The 16,729-nt window shown below is 46.9% G+C and overlaps 1 protein-coding gene across 1 annotated transcript in view; it reads right to left on the bottom strand.

Moving 5' to 3' along the window:
• Positions 1-16,729, bottom strand: part of LOC135819403 (integrin beta-1-like) — a 53,236-nt gene that overhangs the window by 1,700 nt on the left and 34,807 nt on the right. The window contains exons 16-26 of the mRNA XM_065332604.1: positions 15,923-15,981; positions 14,524-14,605; positions 13,943-14,019; positions 13,147-13,203; positions 12,494-12,578; positions 9,456-9,540; positions 8,813-8,922; positions 7,827-7,931; positions 4,350-4,467; positions 3,740-3,877; positions 896-1,011 (exon numbers count right to left, since the gene is read on the bottom strand). Coding sequence (XP_065188676.1) covers positions 896-1,011; positions 3,740-3,877; positions 4,350-4,467; positions 7,827-7,931; positions 8,813-8,922; positions 9,456-9,540; positions 12,494-12,578; positions 13,147-13,203; positions 13,943-14,019; positions 14,524-14,605; positions 15,923-15,981 — 1,032 coding nt within the window. The remainder of the gene's footprint in view (positions 1-895; positions 1,012-3,739; positions 3,878-4,349; positions 4,468-7,826; positions 7,932-8,812; positions 8,923-9,455; positions 9,541-12,493; positions 12,579-13,146; positions 13,204-13,942; positions 14,020-14,523; positions 14,606-15,922; positions 15,982-16,729) is intronic.

Raw genomic sequence — 16,729 nt, 5'->3', positions numbered from 1 at the left:
GGTCCTAGTCTAAGCACCATTGTCTTTTCATTAATATTTTTCGAGTTGGGTATGTGAAAAGAATAAACGAGAGAGCTTGGAAACTCAGGGCCCTACGCTATGCTTTTTTGCCTTGATGACCTAGACAAAAAAAGCATAGGGCTAGGGATGTTATAAATTCTTATAAATTTCTACTTTTTTGTTTTAGACATAACCTGGGATTCGAACCCGCACTATCGCCCTGCGTGCATCCCCGATACACTTCGCATACATACTAATTCTTCCAAGTTGCTTCACGTTATGATCTTGTATTTCAAAGCCGTATTTGAATATGCATTGTGGCCAGCCGTCTTTGATTGCACGGTACGGTACGGGACAGGTAGGGGACATGTACGGGACAGGTACGGGACAGGTACGGTCGAGGGTAATACGACACCATCCACCGCTTTGATGACGGCAAAAAAAGAATAGGGATGTTATAATTTTTTCAATTTTCCTATTTTTTTTCAGGCATTACCTGGGATTCGAACCCGCACTATCGCCCCACATGCATTCCCCCAGACACTTCGCATTCATACTCATTCTTCCAAGTTGCTTCATGTTATTGTCTTGCGTTTGAAAGCCCTATTTGAATAGTGCGGCCAGCTGTATGTGGCCAGCTGTGTTTGATGGTACGGTACGATACGGGACAGATACGGGATAGCGCCAGGCGTGACACAAACACACAAACACCAAATTAAAGCTGTGTGGACCCTGGCTAGCGCCAGACGTTACTGAAGTAACGTCTTCTGCATAGCTACGGGAATAAAATATTATTGACAGGTGGCGTAGAATATGCATTGACACAATAAGTACACTATTACTGGGTACGTGAACATAGTAAAATACTGTGTGTGTGTTTGTGTACAAAACTCACCCTGTGCATGACACACAACTTGACAATGATGATGGTCACCAGTGCCACTAAAACCAGAGAACCGGCTGGAGCAACGGCTATGACAAGATAGCTAGTAGGCTTGGCAACCGTGCATTCTGTAGCAGATATAAACACACACAGACACACAGACACACACACACACACACACACACACACACACACACACACACACACACACACACACACAAACATGCACAAACAAACACACACACACAAGCAAGGGAGTAGGAAAAACAAATCATGTATGGTCTTTTTTCACATGGCATGCATGATGTAACCGGGGGTACATGGTCAAGAGAGAGAAAGAAAGAAGCTAGATTGCAACTGCGGATTTCACGGTATGCATGACCATCACACAGATGAACTATATTTAGATGCTTGGACCAATCTCTCTCATGCATTCGCCTCTCTCTCTCTCTCTCTCTCTCTCTCTCTCTCTCTCTCTCTCTCTCTCTCTCTCTCTCTCTCTCTCTCTCTCTCTCTCTCTCTCTCTCTCTCTCTCTCTCTCTCTCTCTCTCTCTCTCTCTCTCTCTCTCTCTCTCTCTCTCTCTCTCTCTCTCTCTATCTATCTATCTATCTCTCTCTCGCTAATCAGTCTCACCCAGGTATAATGTCTTTCTCAATGAAGTGTACAATAGTCTTTAAGTTCTGCCTGAACAGTTGCGCAGCGCAGTGTAAAAAGGGCACCTCGAAAATCTGTTATTTGCCGCGAGATTAAAAAAAATGTCGTGTTCCACGCGGAAACAAGCTGTTGTTCAGAAAGAAGTTTTTCGATTTCTCTGTGCTCGCACTTGTTCCTGGATGTACTTCTACTCGTTGCGGTGTTTCTGTGGCCGTGGCAGGGGAAATGTGTGGCTGACCAATTCTGGCTGCAATACACTGACTGAACAAACGTCCAGAGTAAAAGTAAGCAAAGATGCCAACCCATATACTTTGTAGTTTTGTTTTTTCACCGCTGAGCATAGCGAAAGAGTGCAAAAACGTATTTTCACTCGCAAATATTTTCATGCGTTTGCTCTGGTTCTGCGCAACTCCGTTGAACCTGCCATCGTGGTCCTTGTTTTTCCTCGTGGTAGTTGAAGTTACCCGCCCATCCATCCTGGTTTCATGGGTGTCTTCCGCTGTTCTTCTTGATATTCTATGTCAATGTGTGTGGCTTATCATTATGACACAATGGTTATTACACAGTGGCGTGTCCAGGATTTGGCTGAGGGGGGGGGGGGGGGGGGGTTGCGGCCGGGATGGGGTGGGGGTAGATGACATCATGCTACTGTCCCAGGTCAGCCATTTTGAAAACCGATGTCAAGGAGCCGTAAATCTCACACACTACGAGCAGTATTTCTGTACACGCAGCAACATTCTACATTGTTTACAAACTTCAAATTTGCCATGGTTATGTGAGCCAATCAACTGCAATTTATGCGAGTCCAACAATTTCTCACCGCTCAAAGCATCCTTTACATAGGCAGCGGTACTATGTCCACTTGTCACTGTGCGCTGTTCTTCATGTTCTGGCTGCTCGCTGACAACAGGTGCTTCCACGTCTGGCGGAGTGTGACTGTCAGTCCGCTCCGAAAGTTCAACTGGCATAACAGCGACTTCATCACTCCACTGTTTCCTGTTGGAGCGGCAGCAAGAGCTGCGCCGCCACAGGAACGCTTTGCAAAAATCCATCCAGGCTCTGCTGGCTAGAGCTTGGCCTTTTGAGATGTCGCTGAGACATCGAAGAAAAGTCTTCGAGTCAACCAAAACACGATTCGAACGAGGATGATCGCCTGAGCCCTTGGCATTCGAATCGTGTTTTAGGTTGACTCAAAGACTTTTCTTCGATGTTTGTACGTTGAAGACGGGTCCAGCGCGTCCCCGCAGGGATCACACTGTACAACAGTACAGTGTACACAGTCAGGTCACCGTGTTTCTGTAGCCGTGCTAGCCGTGCATGCTCACTGTACTCTGTAGACTGTAGTGTAGTGTGTAAAATCAACACCAGCTCGAGCACAGTACCGTGCAACCGCTTTTGGACGCGACGATTGTTTCATGCCGCGCGCGCGCCCCGAGCCTAGCGCTAGCTAGCCCTGCCTTTTATTTTCGAAACCTAGGTCGAAAATTTTGAGGGGGGGGGGGTGCGCCCCGCGCCCCCGCCCCCCCCCCCCCCCCCCCCCACCCCTAAACCCACCACTGTTACATACCATTTCTTGCTGGCTCAATTCTCGGGTCCGACTGGCAGCGGGGCAGGAAGTAATGAAATAGAAAGGTTTTTTGGCCGAAAGGCGTGTTTTTCCTCTAGCCCGGTTGAGCGGTCGCGGCTAGGAATGTAGGGAGTCATTGTTTTCAGGCGCTCCCCTGCTGCCCAGTCACCCATGCTCACCACTGGCCATGCTGTTTCACTTGATTTTACGGCCTTTTCTCCCGCTTGCTGGCGGTTCTTTGATGGATTTAGATGTTTTTCGGCTATTTATCTATTATGTGGCTGTGAGTGTGTTTTTTTGCTGCTACTCGTTTCTGGAAAACCACTCCGGTGGTGAGTGTGATTGTTCTGGTAGACCACTACCCCATGTACTGAACAGTTGCTTTGTGAGTGAAAATGAATATATTGTCCTCTAAGAACTCAGCTAGTGAGCCAGGGAAAATATTGTAACATGGAAAATTGTGGGCACAAGTTATGCGATCGAGTCCACCTACTAAACCAGATTTTGAACAGTCAGTTATGTAAGGTTTGTGATAGATTGTGCACGTTTGACTGTTCAAAATCTGGTTTAGTTCGTGGACTCGATCGCATAACTTGTGCCCATATTTTTCCATGTTCCATTGTCCCCTACCTACCTTTAGTGACGAATGGCAGGAATGGCCGATGACAACGGTCACCTTTGCTTGTGTCAAACGCTGCAAAGAACTCTGAGACAGTGCATGTCGGTGTGGCTTGAATGGGGACAGGTGAGACACACTGGTAGGCTCTCTTGCCTGCGTATCATCAAGTTCACACAGAACACACACACACACACACACACACACACACACACACATTCACACATACACGACAGAAAGAGGGAAAAATGAAATGCACAGGGTGGGAAGAGAGCAGCAGCAGCAGCAGCAGGCTAAGACAAGGCGTGGCTCTATGTATGGGGGGGGGGGTCGAGGCTCTTTTACAGCACAGCATTTGAACCGAGTATAGGCCGTACTGGAGTGTAAGCCGCATCCACGATTTTTGTCACGAAATACAGATATCCACCCTGTTTATAACTGGTAATTTGACCATTTAGTACAAGCCGTACCACCGACTCTTTGGCTGTATTAATGGTGTTTCAAGTCCAGCTTATACCTCAGGAAACACGGTGCCTTTCTCCTAAAGGCTGCTGTCACAATTAGTAATAGACATGACCAGCCATTCCTAAAGACAGTCACTACTCATAACATGCTGTGAACACCGTACCAATAATAGTAGGATTGTCCTCGGTACTCTGCTCTGGGCTGAGTCCTGGACAAGACGGCAGGGCTTCTCCCAGGCTGCCGCCATCAGTGGAATTGAAGCATATGACAGCTAGCTCACACTGAAACACAACACGCACATAATCACACGTCAGGCGAAATAGCACGTCATAGTACATTTGAGATCAGCGGGAAGAAGATGACGACGTCCACTAATTTAGTATCTGTGCACACGAATCTGCTGTGTGTGTGACTCTGTGTGTCAGCTATGATATCATCTCCTGTGGTTCCATGCCTAGCATGTACATCTGAACCATCCTGCAAAGTTCGAATGACGTAGGTTGAGCGATCGCTCCGCGAAACATACTTTTTGAAATTCTCTTCATAGTATATCTTCCAACATTGAAATTTCGAATTTCTTGCTGAGAGGTGGCTTGGAACCTCGATATGGCTTGTTCCAGGCATGCTTTGGAGCCATCTCCTGTTGAAGTAGGGGCAGGGATCTGCCCTGCAACTGCTACAACAAAAAATGATTCGATCTGAGAAAGGGTGAGACCGCGAATCTCGGTTGAATATTGAGTATTTCAAGCCTTTCCACGACGAAGATGGAGTTCTTTTTGGAGATGGACGTCGCGGCAAAGGACATGGTGTCCGACTTCTGGCGTTTGGTGAAGCCAGGGATCATTTGTCCAGTCAGGTCGGCAGCCTAACCGTCGGTAGGCTTGTGTTTGGATCCCGTTCTGCTCGATGTGGTAGATCACAAACAATTTGATATCGCACAAATTGATCTCAGCATCGTGCGTACGGTATTTTATATTCAAAAAATCCCAAAGTGTCTCTGTGTGGCCGTTCTATGCCACGAGAAGCTCCAATCAGGCTCCTATGTCCTCTGCCTTCATGATTGAATGTCCACTTCGTTTGAACAACGAACACAACAATCGAGGACGGCTTTGCAATGAAAAATACAGCTATACTGGAGCTGAAAAAAAGAAGAAAAAACGTGCTCAGGATGAGACTCGAGTACACGCATACTCTCCCAGCAGGTGAAACGCAAATTTTTGTGAAAAATGCGTGTCGCCGACTGACCAGTAATTTCGCCTGACGGTGCTAAGGATGAGCAGTGACATTCGCCATTGTTGTATTTATGGGCCATGGGCCTAGTCATTGCAAGTGTTAAAGATATTAATCTACCGGAAAGTGCCTAACGGTGTTTGGTGAATGCCATATTTCCACAGCAGAAAATGTTGTATGCGTTGGTTGATGTTGCAACATTCTACCAAATTGGCAGGATAGCATCCTTCATTGCTGTGTGAGTTCGACATCATCATCCCAAAAGAAAAAGATCAAGGCGCAGATGCAACTCCTAAAGCAGCAATAGAAGGGGCAGCAGTGGCAGCAGCATCCTATGCTGTGTTCATCCTATGCTCTTTCTGCATTAAAGGGGAAGTTAAGGCAAAAATTAAAATTTCACCAGTTGTAGTCTTCGGGGTGCTGAAGTCGAATGGTCTTGGTCCGAGAAAGCTGAGACGCTCCCTTCCTACTTGAATCCCAATCGAACTCGCGCACTTCCACCGAAACTGGGTGACTGCGCCCTACTAGATGGAGATTTGTATGCAAAATGTCACTAAAAGCGCCATTTCGTTTTTATAAAAGCACGGATGACCGCGATTGGCCCATATGTTGTAGTCTTTTGGACGCTGAGTCGACTGGTTTTGGTCCGAAAAGGCTGCGATGCAGCGTTCAGCCCTTATTCCCAATCGAACATGGTTGAACAAGCGGTCACGTGCTCCTGGGTGCCCAAATCACCTGGTCACCACGCCAGCAGGCGACAACTTTCACACCAAGGTTCAACTCGAGTTCAACTCGAGTGACAGGACTGCACCCAAAAAAGGTCAAACAGGCTAGTAAGTTGTACCCTGCAGGCACGGTGACCAGGTGACTGGCGTACGCAGGAGCACGTGACCGCTTGTTCAACCATGTTCGATTGGGAATAAAGGAGGAACGCTGCATCGCAGCCTTTTAGGACCAAAACCAATCGACTCAGCGCCCAAAAGACAACATATGGGCCAATCGCGGTCATCAATGCTTTTATAAGAACGAAATGGCACTTTTAGCTTTTACCGCATACAAATCCCCATCTAGTAGGGCGCAGTCACCCAGTTTCGGTGGAAGTGCGCGAGTTCGATTGGGATTAAAGTAGGAAGGGAGCGTCTCAGCTTCCTCGGACCACGACCATTCAACTCAGCACCCCGAAGACTACAGCTGGTGAAATTTTAATTTTTGCCTTAACTTCCCCTTTAATATGTTGGCTTCTGCTTTCAACAATACATGCTTCAACAGCAACTACAGTAACAGTAGCACTACCACCAACACCACCAACACCAACACCAACACCACTACCACCAACACCAACACCAACACCACTACCACCAACACCACCAACACCAACACCACTACCACCAACACCAACACCAACACCACTACCACCAACACCACCAACACCAACACCAACACCACTACCACCAACACCACCAACACCAACACCAACACCACTACCACCAACACCACTACCACCAACACCAACACCACTACCACCAACACCAACACCAACACCACTACCACCAACACCACCAACACCAACACCAACACCACTACCACCAACACCACCAACACCAACACCAACACCACTACCACCAACACTACCACCAACACCACCAGCAGCATCAGGCAAGCAAGGAATGTAGATGTGGATCATCTTTGGAATAATGGACAAAGAATGTTGTGTACTGCGGGTTGGTGTAGAGCTTTTTCAAGGTTGTACCAACCGTCACTTTTCGAGGTCACGGGCGAGATATTTTTTAAATCGTTGGTGAACAGGCAAAGCCCAGTTCACGTTCACTTTGTATGGGAATAGATGCGTGGACGTGAAAGAAGCACTAGCATGATGCTTCAGTTGATGTGCGCCACTCGTGTTGAATCGGAGCAGTTGCCAGAAAGCCCTTCCATGGCTTGGGCGAAAAAGAACAAGCTTCAAAATCGCTCCAAGCGCTGGTGGAGACGAACCTGTCACATTTCGTATACTTTTCAATGCGTTTTGACATGCAACCTGTTCACCACAATCTCGGGGTGAGCTCCGGTAGCGGACACTGTGCCCCGTCCTTAAAAAAGCTCTATTGATGATTTGAACTTGTGTATCACCAATGTCACACGCATACATGCACGCACGCATGGACACACGTATACACACACATTATTTCAAACTCAGATGGTGAGCCAAGGAAAAAATTGAAACATGGAAAAAGGTGGGCACAAGATCTTTGTCAGTTTAGTGCTAGATTGTGCACGTCTGACTGTTCAAAATCTGGTTTAGTTGGTGGACTCGATCGCATAACTTGTGGCCACATTTTTCCATGTTACAATTATTTCAAATCTTAGTTATAGCCCAGCCTGATTGTATTGTGGATTACGGTATTTAGCTTACCGGAGATCTAGTATCTGCACAATCCTCACAGTATGGTCCTGTGAAGCCATCCTTGCATTGGCATGCACCACAGTGACATGTGCCAGCCTCGCTGCATACTGCACTCTGCAGTGAGAAGGACAGACAGAAAGAGAGAGAAGAAAATAAATTATAATGAGTAAGCATATGAATATAATTATGTGTGTTTGTGCATGCTTGTTCGTGTATGTGTGTGTGTGTGTGTGTGTGTGTGTGTGTGTGTGTGTGTGTGTGTGTGTGTGTGTGTGTGTGTGTGTGTGTGTGTGTGTGTGTATGTGTGTGTGTGTGTGTGGTGTGTGGTGTGTGTGGTGTGTGGTGTGTGTGTGTGTGTGTGTGTGTGTGTGTGTGTGTGTGTGTGTGTGTGTGTGTATGTGTGTGTGGTGTGTGGTGTGTGGTGTGTGGTGTGTGGTGTGTGTGGTGTGTGGTGTGTGTGTGTGTGTGTGTGTGTGTGTGTGTGTGTGTGTGTACGTGCGAGTGTGTATGCATGTGTGCGCACCAATACTAGTACATGTATTAGCATCTGCATGGTATGTGGCCCTAGACTTTCAGGAGTGGAGTTCCATCGGCCACAAACCGCACAAGTTATTCTCCACTGGCAGCTTCCACAGCTCAAGCTGCACCTGTCACCATATTTCCTGTGGAATCGGCATCTGGAACATTGAGTCTTGCTGTGGACTGGAAAAAAAGGAATGCACTCTTCTCATTGCGCGATTGCATGCGTCCATATGCGCGCATGCATGCAAACGTGCTCAAATGCTTCTGCCAACCATCTTTGCCCAGTCGGCTACATCATAAATATAGTAATGATTATTGTAGCCCCTCTTTCAATCCTACATCCATGTGCAAGACACACCCCCTTTTGTTCAAATCCAGAAGTTCGTCCTAGGCAACCGATCGCTTCACAACCTAAGATCTAAATGGAGAGGACATTGACGGTGTAGGAGAAGCATTGCAGTGGCTTGTCTCACCTCACTGGTTTCCTTGCAGGGTCCGCTGTGCAGCAAACAGTCGCAACTTGAGCCGGTATAATTGGCATTGCACTGACACTGTCCACATACACATGAGCCTTGAGATGTACCTGCACGGGGTGAGGTACAACAGCAGAACGAGTAGCATTGGAACACAGGACTGTCACCTGGCATTTACAACCTCTTCTACCCCCCCCTTGCCCCCCCCCTTGCCTCCCCCCCCCTTGCCCCCCCCCCCCCACACACACACCTTCCACAGTGCGCAGATGAAGCTCCATGTTGTGATGATGATGAAGGCAGTGAGCCGCACAATTGGCCCATGAAAAAGATACCACAGTGGCATACTCTTTGTTACCGACTCCTGACGTCATTGCTAAATAGGTGAACATGCTGGCATGTACTTATTTCATCCCCTTTCTATCCAACCCCTACCGCACCATGACATTTTGACTATTTCAGAAAGGAAGCCCCCCCCCCCCCACATTACAAACACAGATGCTGCCACTGCAGCACCACCACCTACCCAGTGGCAATGTACACCTTGAAAGTCTGATAATCGCTTATTATTATTATCAGCCTTTTCGTGCTAACATCGCCAAGCAAACTTGGCTAGTCTTCGCTTAGGCCAAATGGAATCGCTTACCTCCACAAATAGCACCGGTATCCGACAGTGGACAGTTGAAATTGTCACACTCGCAATACTGTCCTGAATATGCAGCGTCCGGAATCTGTTACAGGAAAAGCAAAATGTAGAAATCACGGTGAAATAGATGACAACATCGTGCGTATGGACGGAGGCCAGTTTAAAGGGGAACTCCGGTCCAAAATCACCCCCATTTCTTATTGCGGAATCCATTAGAGTATGTCGTAAGTGGTAGAATGGCGAAAACCGGAAGCTTCTACGACAAGGATAACATACCTAAATTACCAATTGCAATTTTCCATATTTGGCACGAGGGGCCCCCCGCCCACCCTGTGACGTAAAACGTTCTCAGTGACCTCCAATTTTTTTTATTCAAATGGTAGACCTGCAGAAATTTTGAAAAAGGTATTCACTGTTTTTTCTTCAATCAATAACCCTTGTACTAGTATTCATTCGATCATCATGTTGGAGGAAGAGGAGACGACGGGAGGTATGGAGGTGGACGCCACTTCGGATTCAACAACACCGAGGCCTTTTAGGTTCGAGCCGAAGCGCGCATCAGCGTCTGCGAAACTGTCTACAAGTAATATTTCTGAGACTACAAAACAGATGAACGTGAAGAGAACGCTTTGGTTGCAAGTGCTCGCGTGAGAAGCACTGCTTATGCCGTTGCGGACAATGCAGCATGATGTGGAGCGAGGTCGAGTCGACTTGTTGCTGGGAGGTTCCTGCAGCTTTCAGTAAACGCGGCGAGCAGGAAGGGCTGCAGTGCTTCACGCAGCACTCAGAGTTTGCTGTTGTTTGCCTGCAAAAATCAGTGCTCGAGGTGGCATTGCTTTCCTTCGAAGAATTTCGGGCAAGGTGTGGACCGTGGTCAAACAGGTGAGGATTCACTGAATCGGTTTCATTATTTCCTTTCTTTCCATGTTTCATGTACCGGTACAAAGTAGATGGGAAGTGTTGTGCAATGATTTTGTGTACAGTATTCAAATTCACCAACTTCCATCACACAATCATGAAGTTCTATTGCACCCATGCCAATATAATTATACTGGTACAACGATGTCTTTCATTCATACTATTCCTAGCACTGTAAGTGTTTCAACTGTGTGTAAAAGTGATGTAAATTTGAAAAAAGGCCAAAGTGTCTTTAGTATAGTAGCCCATAGAAATATTAATTCGAATCCGAAACTATTTACACTGAAACTATTTACTTTTACACAATCATGAAGACACTCGTGGTATGTGTATCTACATCTCTCCAACTGTTTTCTGCAGGATTTGGAGACATGCGGCGTATAGACAATACACATGGTTCACCCATGGATACTTTGGACGCAAGCAGCGGCGTGTGATACCGTCTTGCGTGGTATCGAAGATAAAGCAGCTGTACCAGAAGCCAATGCAGATGCGCACTGGGGCTTTGAGGAAGCAGTTGGACATGATGATGATGATGATGATGATAATGCTTCTTGGCCTGGTTGACGTTCACATAATCATTGGTACATGTGCATGCAGAATGTAGAAAACAGTTGGCAGACACGATTTATAACTATTCTCGACTCGGGCAATATTTGTGTTTTCGGGTGGGCGCATGCTTTGCACCAATGCAGCTGCATGAACAATCTGGTAAAGTTGACAGATACAATGGCACAATACTGTACTGTGTTCGGGAGCATGGGGTTGTGCCGGTGCCGTTGCGAATGCCGAGAATGGTTGTATGCACATCGTTCAACAGGTCCTTCAAGAAGTTGCAGGACATTGTCGTGCAGCTTCTTGGCCACTTTGTGCTCTTGGTGTATTCCAGCCTGTACCTGAGCACACCCTCCTTGGTTTTGGCGTGCGCTCTCCCTATATTGGCATTGTGGGACAGACATGCCGACTGTACCCGTGCTCTCATGCCATTGTACGAAAAGTGGACACGTTTTGGTGCCCACTTCAGTATGACAGCATGGACAATTTCCAGACTACAAATCATACTGTACCTTGTATTTGTGGCAGTGTAGCTGCAACCGGAAAGTAACGCAATGGAAACTTACAGATAAAGAGAACCGAAATAACACACATGATAACGTTCCATGTACATTACATCAATTCTCGACTTCACTGACTAGGATTTTGAGTAGAGGACTTTGAGTAGGACTGTAGTCGTTTAGAGCTACGTTCTGGACGGCACAAAATCATGCCGTTCACTTACCTCATCGTGCTTACGTTCCTGGAAGTAAATCGAAGATGGTCTGCTTTTGCTGGCAGCAGAGGTAGAGGAGCTACTAACTATTAGTATGACATGCAACGCCAAGTTTCAGGATGGCAGAGACCCTGGCTTCAAGCGTCGCTGCTGCTTCTGCTTATAGCCACCAATGCTTTGTGCAAACTCTTGTTGGAAATCTCTTTCATAGCACATCTCAGTGAAATGCTCAGTGCAGACACGATTATTTTTCGTCGGAGAAACATCCTTCCAACATACTCTCCATAGCCAAGCTGTCGTCAGGTTCGCGTCAGCCAGAGGAAAGCCATGCTACGACAGCCCGCAGGCGCCTCTTTCTTCGTGACATTGTTGCATCCAGAGACGCAGCAGCGAGTCGTGACAATAAATCGGGCATGGCACAGAACAACAAGCACTTCAACAATGGCCAAGGACTTTTCATTCTTGCTTCAATTATTTGAAAATTTCATCTGAGTGGACGCGGGCTGAGAACGTTTTACGTCACAGGGTGGGAGGGGGCCCCCTCGTGCCAAATATGGAAAATTGCAATTGGTAATTTAGGTATGTTATCCTTGTCGTAGAAGCTTCCGGTTTTCGCCATTCTACCACTTACGACATACTCTAATGGATCCCGCAATAAAAAATGGGGGTGATTTTGGACCGGAGTTCCCCTTTAAAATGGCTCTCCACAATCAATCATTGGTGAATGCTAAATCATCGGGAAATGCTTTTACCATAATCGGACCATGCAAGACTATACGAACATCAGCCTGAAATCAAATCTCGTTTCTAGCATGATGGCAGCAGCATCTGGTCATGTCACTAAACTTACGGCTGTTCCAGCTGGCTTGCCACAGACACACTCTTGGCATACACACTCTCCGCGATCACTACATACTGACGATGTGCCATTCGCTCTGCAAGTAAAGTTAGGACAGCAATAGCAAGAGTCATCCTGGTCAACAAGGTGAAGAATATTCACAAGACAAACTTAACATGCACAGCTACAGATTTCTAGTTGTCCTGGAAGACTAGTTAGACTACATACTACCTCGAGACAAATCTGAAGTCCTTGACATTGCCATTCCAACCCAGCTCATCCAAAAGTATCTTCTATCTGTCTCACACGCTGTCAACATGTGTCGCCCTCTATATCTATCTCACCTTTTCTGCCCCTGTCTCTCTTTCTCTCTCTCTCTCACACACACTCGCTCGCTCACTCATTCTGTCACACGCATACACACACACACACGTATGCACTCACATCTGTGCTCAACCAAGCACACACACACACATACACACACATACATACACGCGCGCGCACGCACGCACGCACGCACGCACGCACGCACGCACACACACACACACACACACAAAGCGCATACACATTAACAAACAACACAGTCAAGTTCTGTCGCTCATTCCTCCCTCTCATGCACACGACCGTAGAAACACACTCTCCCTTCACCAGTTTTCATGACGTACATGCAGGTTGAGTTGCTGAAAATGTCGCAGTCACAATTGGATACGTTGGCTTGCTTGCTGTCAGCACAAACACAAACAACAAGACCATGTGAAGCGTTCACACGTATAACACGGCAAGCACCGTAATCGAATTTCAGCCTCAAAAAATCCTGGATCTCCATGTCGCAAAGAATCCTGCGGCGATAATATTCTTTCCAATTTGCAACCCCCCCCCCCCCCCCCCACAAACTTTAAATTTCAGTTCATGCAAAGCATTAATTGTAGTTAACATACCACTGCACACACAGACATTCAAGACAAGCTTTGTGCCGGATCGGGACTCACAGTGGATGAAATGATTAGGCTTACACCGCACTTCCACATGGTAGGACAAATGTGGAAGGGGCAGCTAAAGTGGCTAGGCTTACACCGCACTTCCACATGTTAGGACAAATGTGGAAGGGGCAGCTAAGAGGCTAGGCTTACACCGCACTTCCACATGGTAGGACAAATGTGGAAGGGGCAGCTAAAGTGGCTAGGCTTACACTGTGCTTCCACATGGTAGGACAAATGTGAAAATAGGCTGCTAGCACGGTTACGCTTACACCCTGACAACCGAATGGTAGGACGAATGCGGCGGGGCTGGTAACCTGGAGTTAAGTGACCAGCTCAAAGCTAATCATGTGCACAGACACATGCAATACACACGTACACACACACACATGGCACACGACACATACATGTATACACAACACACACGCAACCCCCCTCCCCACCCCCCACCCCCCCCCCCCCCCCCACACACATTTTCTCTTACTTTCTGAATCCCTGGTTGCACTTGCAGATGCCACATTCACTGACTCCCTGACCCGAGCAAAAATCTGAGCTGTTATCCTGTGGAACACAAAGCATAGGAAATAGTTTTTTTTTAACAGAACAAGGAAATGTATAGCCATACATATTCACAGCACTCTCCAAACAGTCTCTGGGTTACAATCATCATTAAAACGAAAAGGCATGAAGATGTAAGGGTATGGTGGATTGCTATAGTGGAGTCTTTGTACTTTGAGAAAGGAAATTGCATGTCAGCTGTTTTACAATTCATTGTGCGGTATGATCTTGCCCTGCATTTTTCCCATTGTTGTGATCTCCCCCCCCCCCCCCCCCCCCCCCCGTCCGTATTATCTCCATGGGTGAGAATCACTCACCATATCTCAGTGGTTACAGCATCGCTGGCCTGAAACGAAGATCCCCGGTTGAGTCCTGGTGGTGACAGTCAATTTTTTTCTTCGGACTTTTCCCGTTTACATCTTTCCCTCAAACCAGTGAATATATTGATCAATGTGTGAAAGGGCTGGTATCAGGACTCAGTGGATACACATGGTTGCGGGGGCTAACCTTGTTCTGTTCACACGGGCACTTGCAGAGAGCGTTGATATCAACTATGACATCACCATAGCCAACAAGACGCAGCAACACTCTGCAAGAGAACAGGATTACAGAATGAGCGCAGGCTGGGCTGTCTTCCTTTGAAACAATGCAACATAGACAAGTTTCCAAATACTAGCGTGCTGATTTCATCTTCTGTAATTGGATGATGATATCAATGTGAGTTTGGCTTTCTCAGTTGAGAACACTTCCCTAAAATAGAGCTCTTTGCAAGCAACCAAAGCCACAGTAATGTAGTCTTGCAGCTATACAGCTATGCATATACTAGCATCCTATACAGCTATGCATATACTAGCATCCTATACAGCTATGCATCTACTAGCATGCTACAGGTCCTCCCTCGTTAGTAGATAATCTCTGGGCCATCGAAAAAGTTATCTTATAACGAGACTTATCTTGTAGCAGGACTTGCAGCTAAAGGTGAAATAGGCACTACTTCATACTTACCGGGGCTACCCTCGATACAACATAAATCATCGATGCTTCAACTCGTTATAAGATAATTGAAAATCTCCAACAGAACTCTTCCTTGGATGCAAAGGATCGTCCATATTCACGAATACATAGACATCATACGTTTCCTCGTTCTGCTTTATCCTACATGTTTTGGCCTTGGTCGTGCATGGTCAATATTATCTTATACTGAGGGTTTGGCACTCCAGGGACCTGGGCAAAGGGTCGTTATAACGGATTTTATGTACTAACGGATTATGTTGTAACCGGACCTGTAAACAGTTGTATAGACCACGTTTCGCCAGGGGATTTCAGATTTCTATTTACTAACGGGGTTTATGTACTAACCGGACTCGTTATAATGAGGGAGGACCTGTATACAGCTATGCATATACTAGCATCCTATACAGCTATGCATATACTAGCATCCTATTTCAATAACCCAGTACTGTACTGTCAGGCGCCCAACAACGGCCAGGCTAGAATTTCACCAAGCACAGCATAGCAATGTATACACGGTGACTCAACTGTGCATAGACTGTAGTACATGAAGATAAGAACGGACTAGGCTACGAGGCTGACCCCCAGTTCCGACCGACAGTACTGTAGTGCTCTCACCCATACCCTCTCCCCCCCCCCCCCCCTTGGGAGCTGCTGTCATTCAGAAAGACAAGACCGAGCATACAAATAATGTGCTATTAAGGCGAAACACAGCCCCCCCCCCCCCCACACACACACACACACTCCCCTCGCCCTCCCCCCCCCCCCTCACCCTCCCCCCCCCTCACACTCCCCCCCCCCCCTCACACCCCCTGCCCTCACCTCCCCCCCCCCCCCCCCATCCTCACACCCATCACTTCTGTTCACGGTAATCCTAATGAGAAACCTGACTTACTGCTTGGTCTTGATCAGGTCTTCACATGAGAGTGCAGTGAGTGTTACATTGAAGCTAGCCTGAACCGGACCAACACAGCATAACATTAGATATGAAGAGTACAAGTGTGATCTCAACCTGCAGTTTTTCTAGGTGAAGGCCGACACAAAGGTTTCACTCCAGACATACACAACCATTGATACCCTGCAAGTGGTAAACTGGTGCTGGACCAGCCCATGCACGGATACTGCAAATATGCAAAATTTCGGAATTTCGGCAGCGATTTATTTTCGCTGTACAGTTGGAACTGACCCAGGGTTGGAACTGATCCAGTTGGAACTGATCCAGTTGGAACTGATCCAGTTGGAACTGATCCAGGGTGCCAGCATTGTAATTTGAGTAGTATTTTTGGAACTAAGCTGATTAAAACACTGTTCCAATCAGGAATAAGGAACGATAAAAATTGTTGCTGATATCCAATGATAGTGTTGCAATTATATTGTCAGTATGCTGGCACATGTACGTGCTATTTGTGCATGCATGTGTTGTCATTTTGTTGCGGGCTGTGTCCGTCTTCCTGTATAACTGCAGTTCCATTGCTCTTGCCCGTTTCAAGGTACATGCAGTGATATCGTTAATAGCGTATGATTGTCTTAAAGTAGGATAAAGCTCATTTCAAACGCTTGCAATCCCGCGGAATCACACACAATCTCATTATGTTGGGAGGCTGTTGGTTGGCGCTATCGAGCAGTGCTCAAGCTGACTGTCATGCCTTGGAATGTCTCAGTACTCCTTGCCAGTTTTGTGCTACTGTAAGACATGTATATA

Source organism: Sycon ciliatum, chromosome 6 (genome assembly GCF_964019385.1).
Source record: "Sycon ciliatum chromosome 6, ocSycCili1.1, whole genome shotgun sequence".
Lineage (NCBI taxonomy): Eukaryota > Metazoa > Porifera > Calcarea > Leucosolenida > Sycettidae > Sycon > Sycon ciliatum.
Note: the sequence above shows the minus strand (reverse complement) of the source record. Positions and strands in the feature narration are given on the sequence as shown.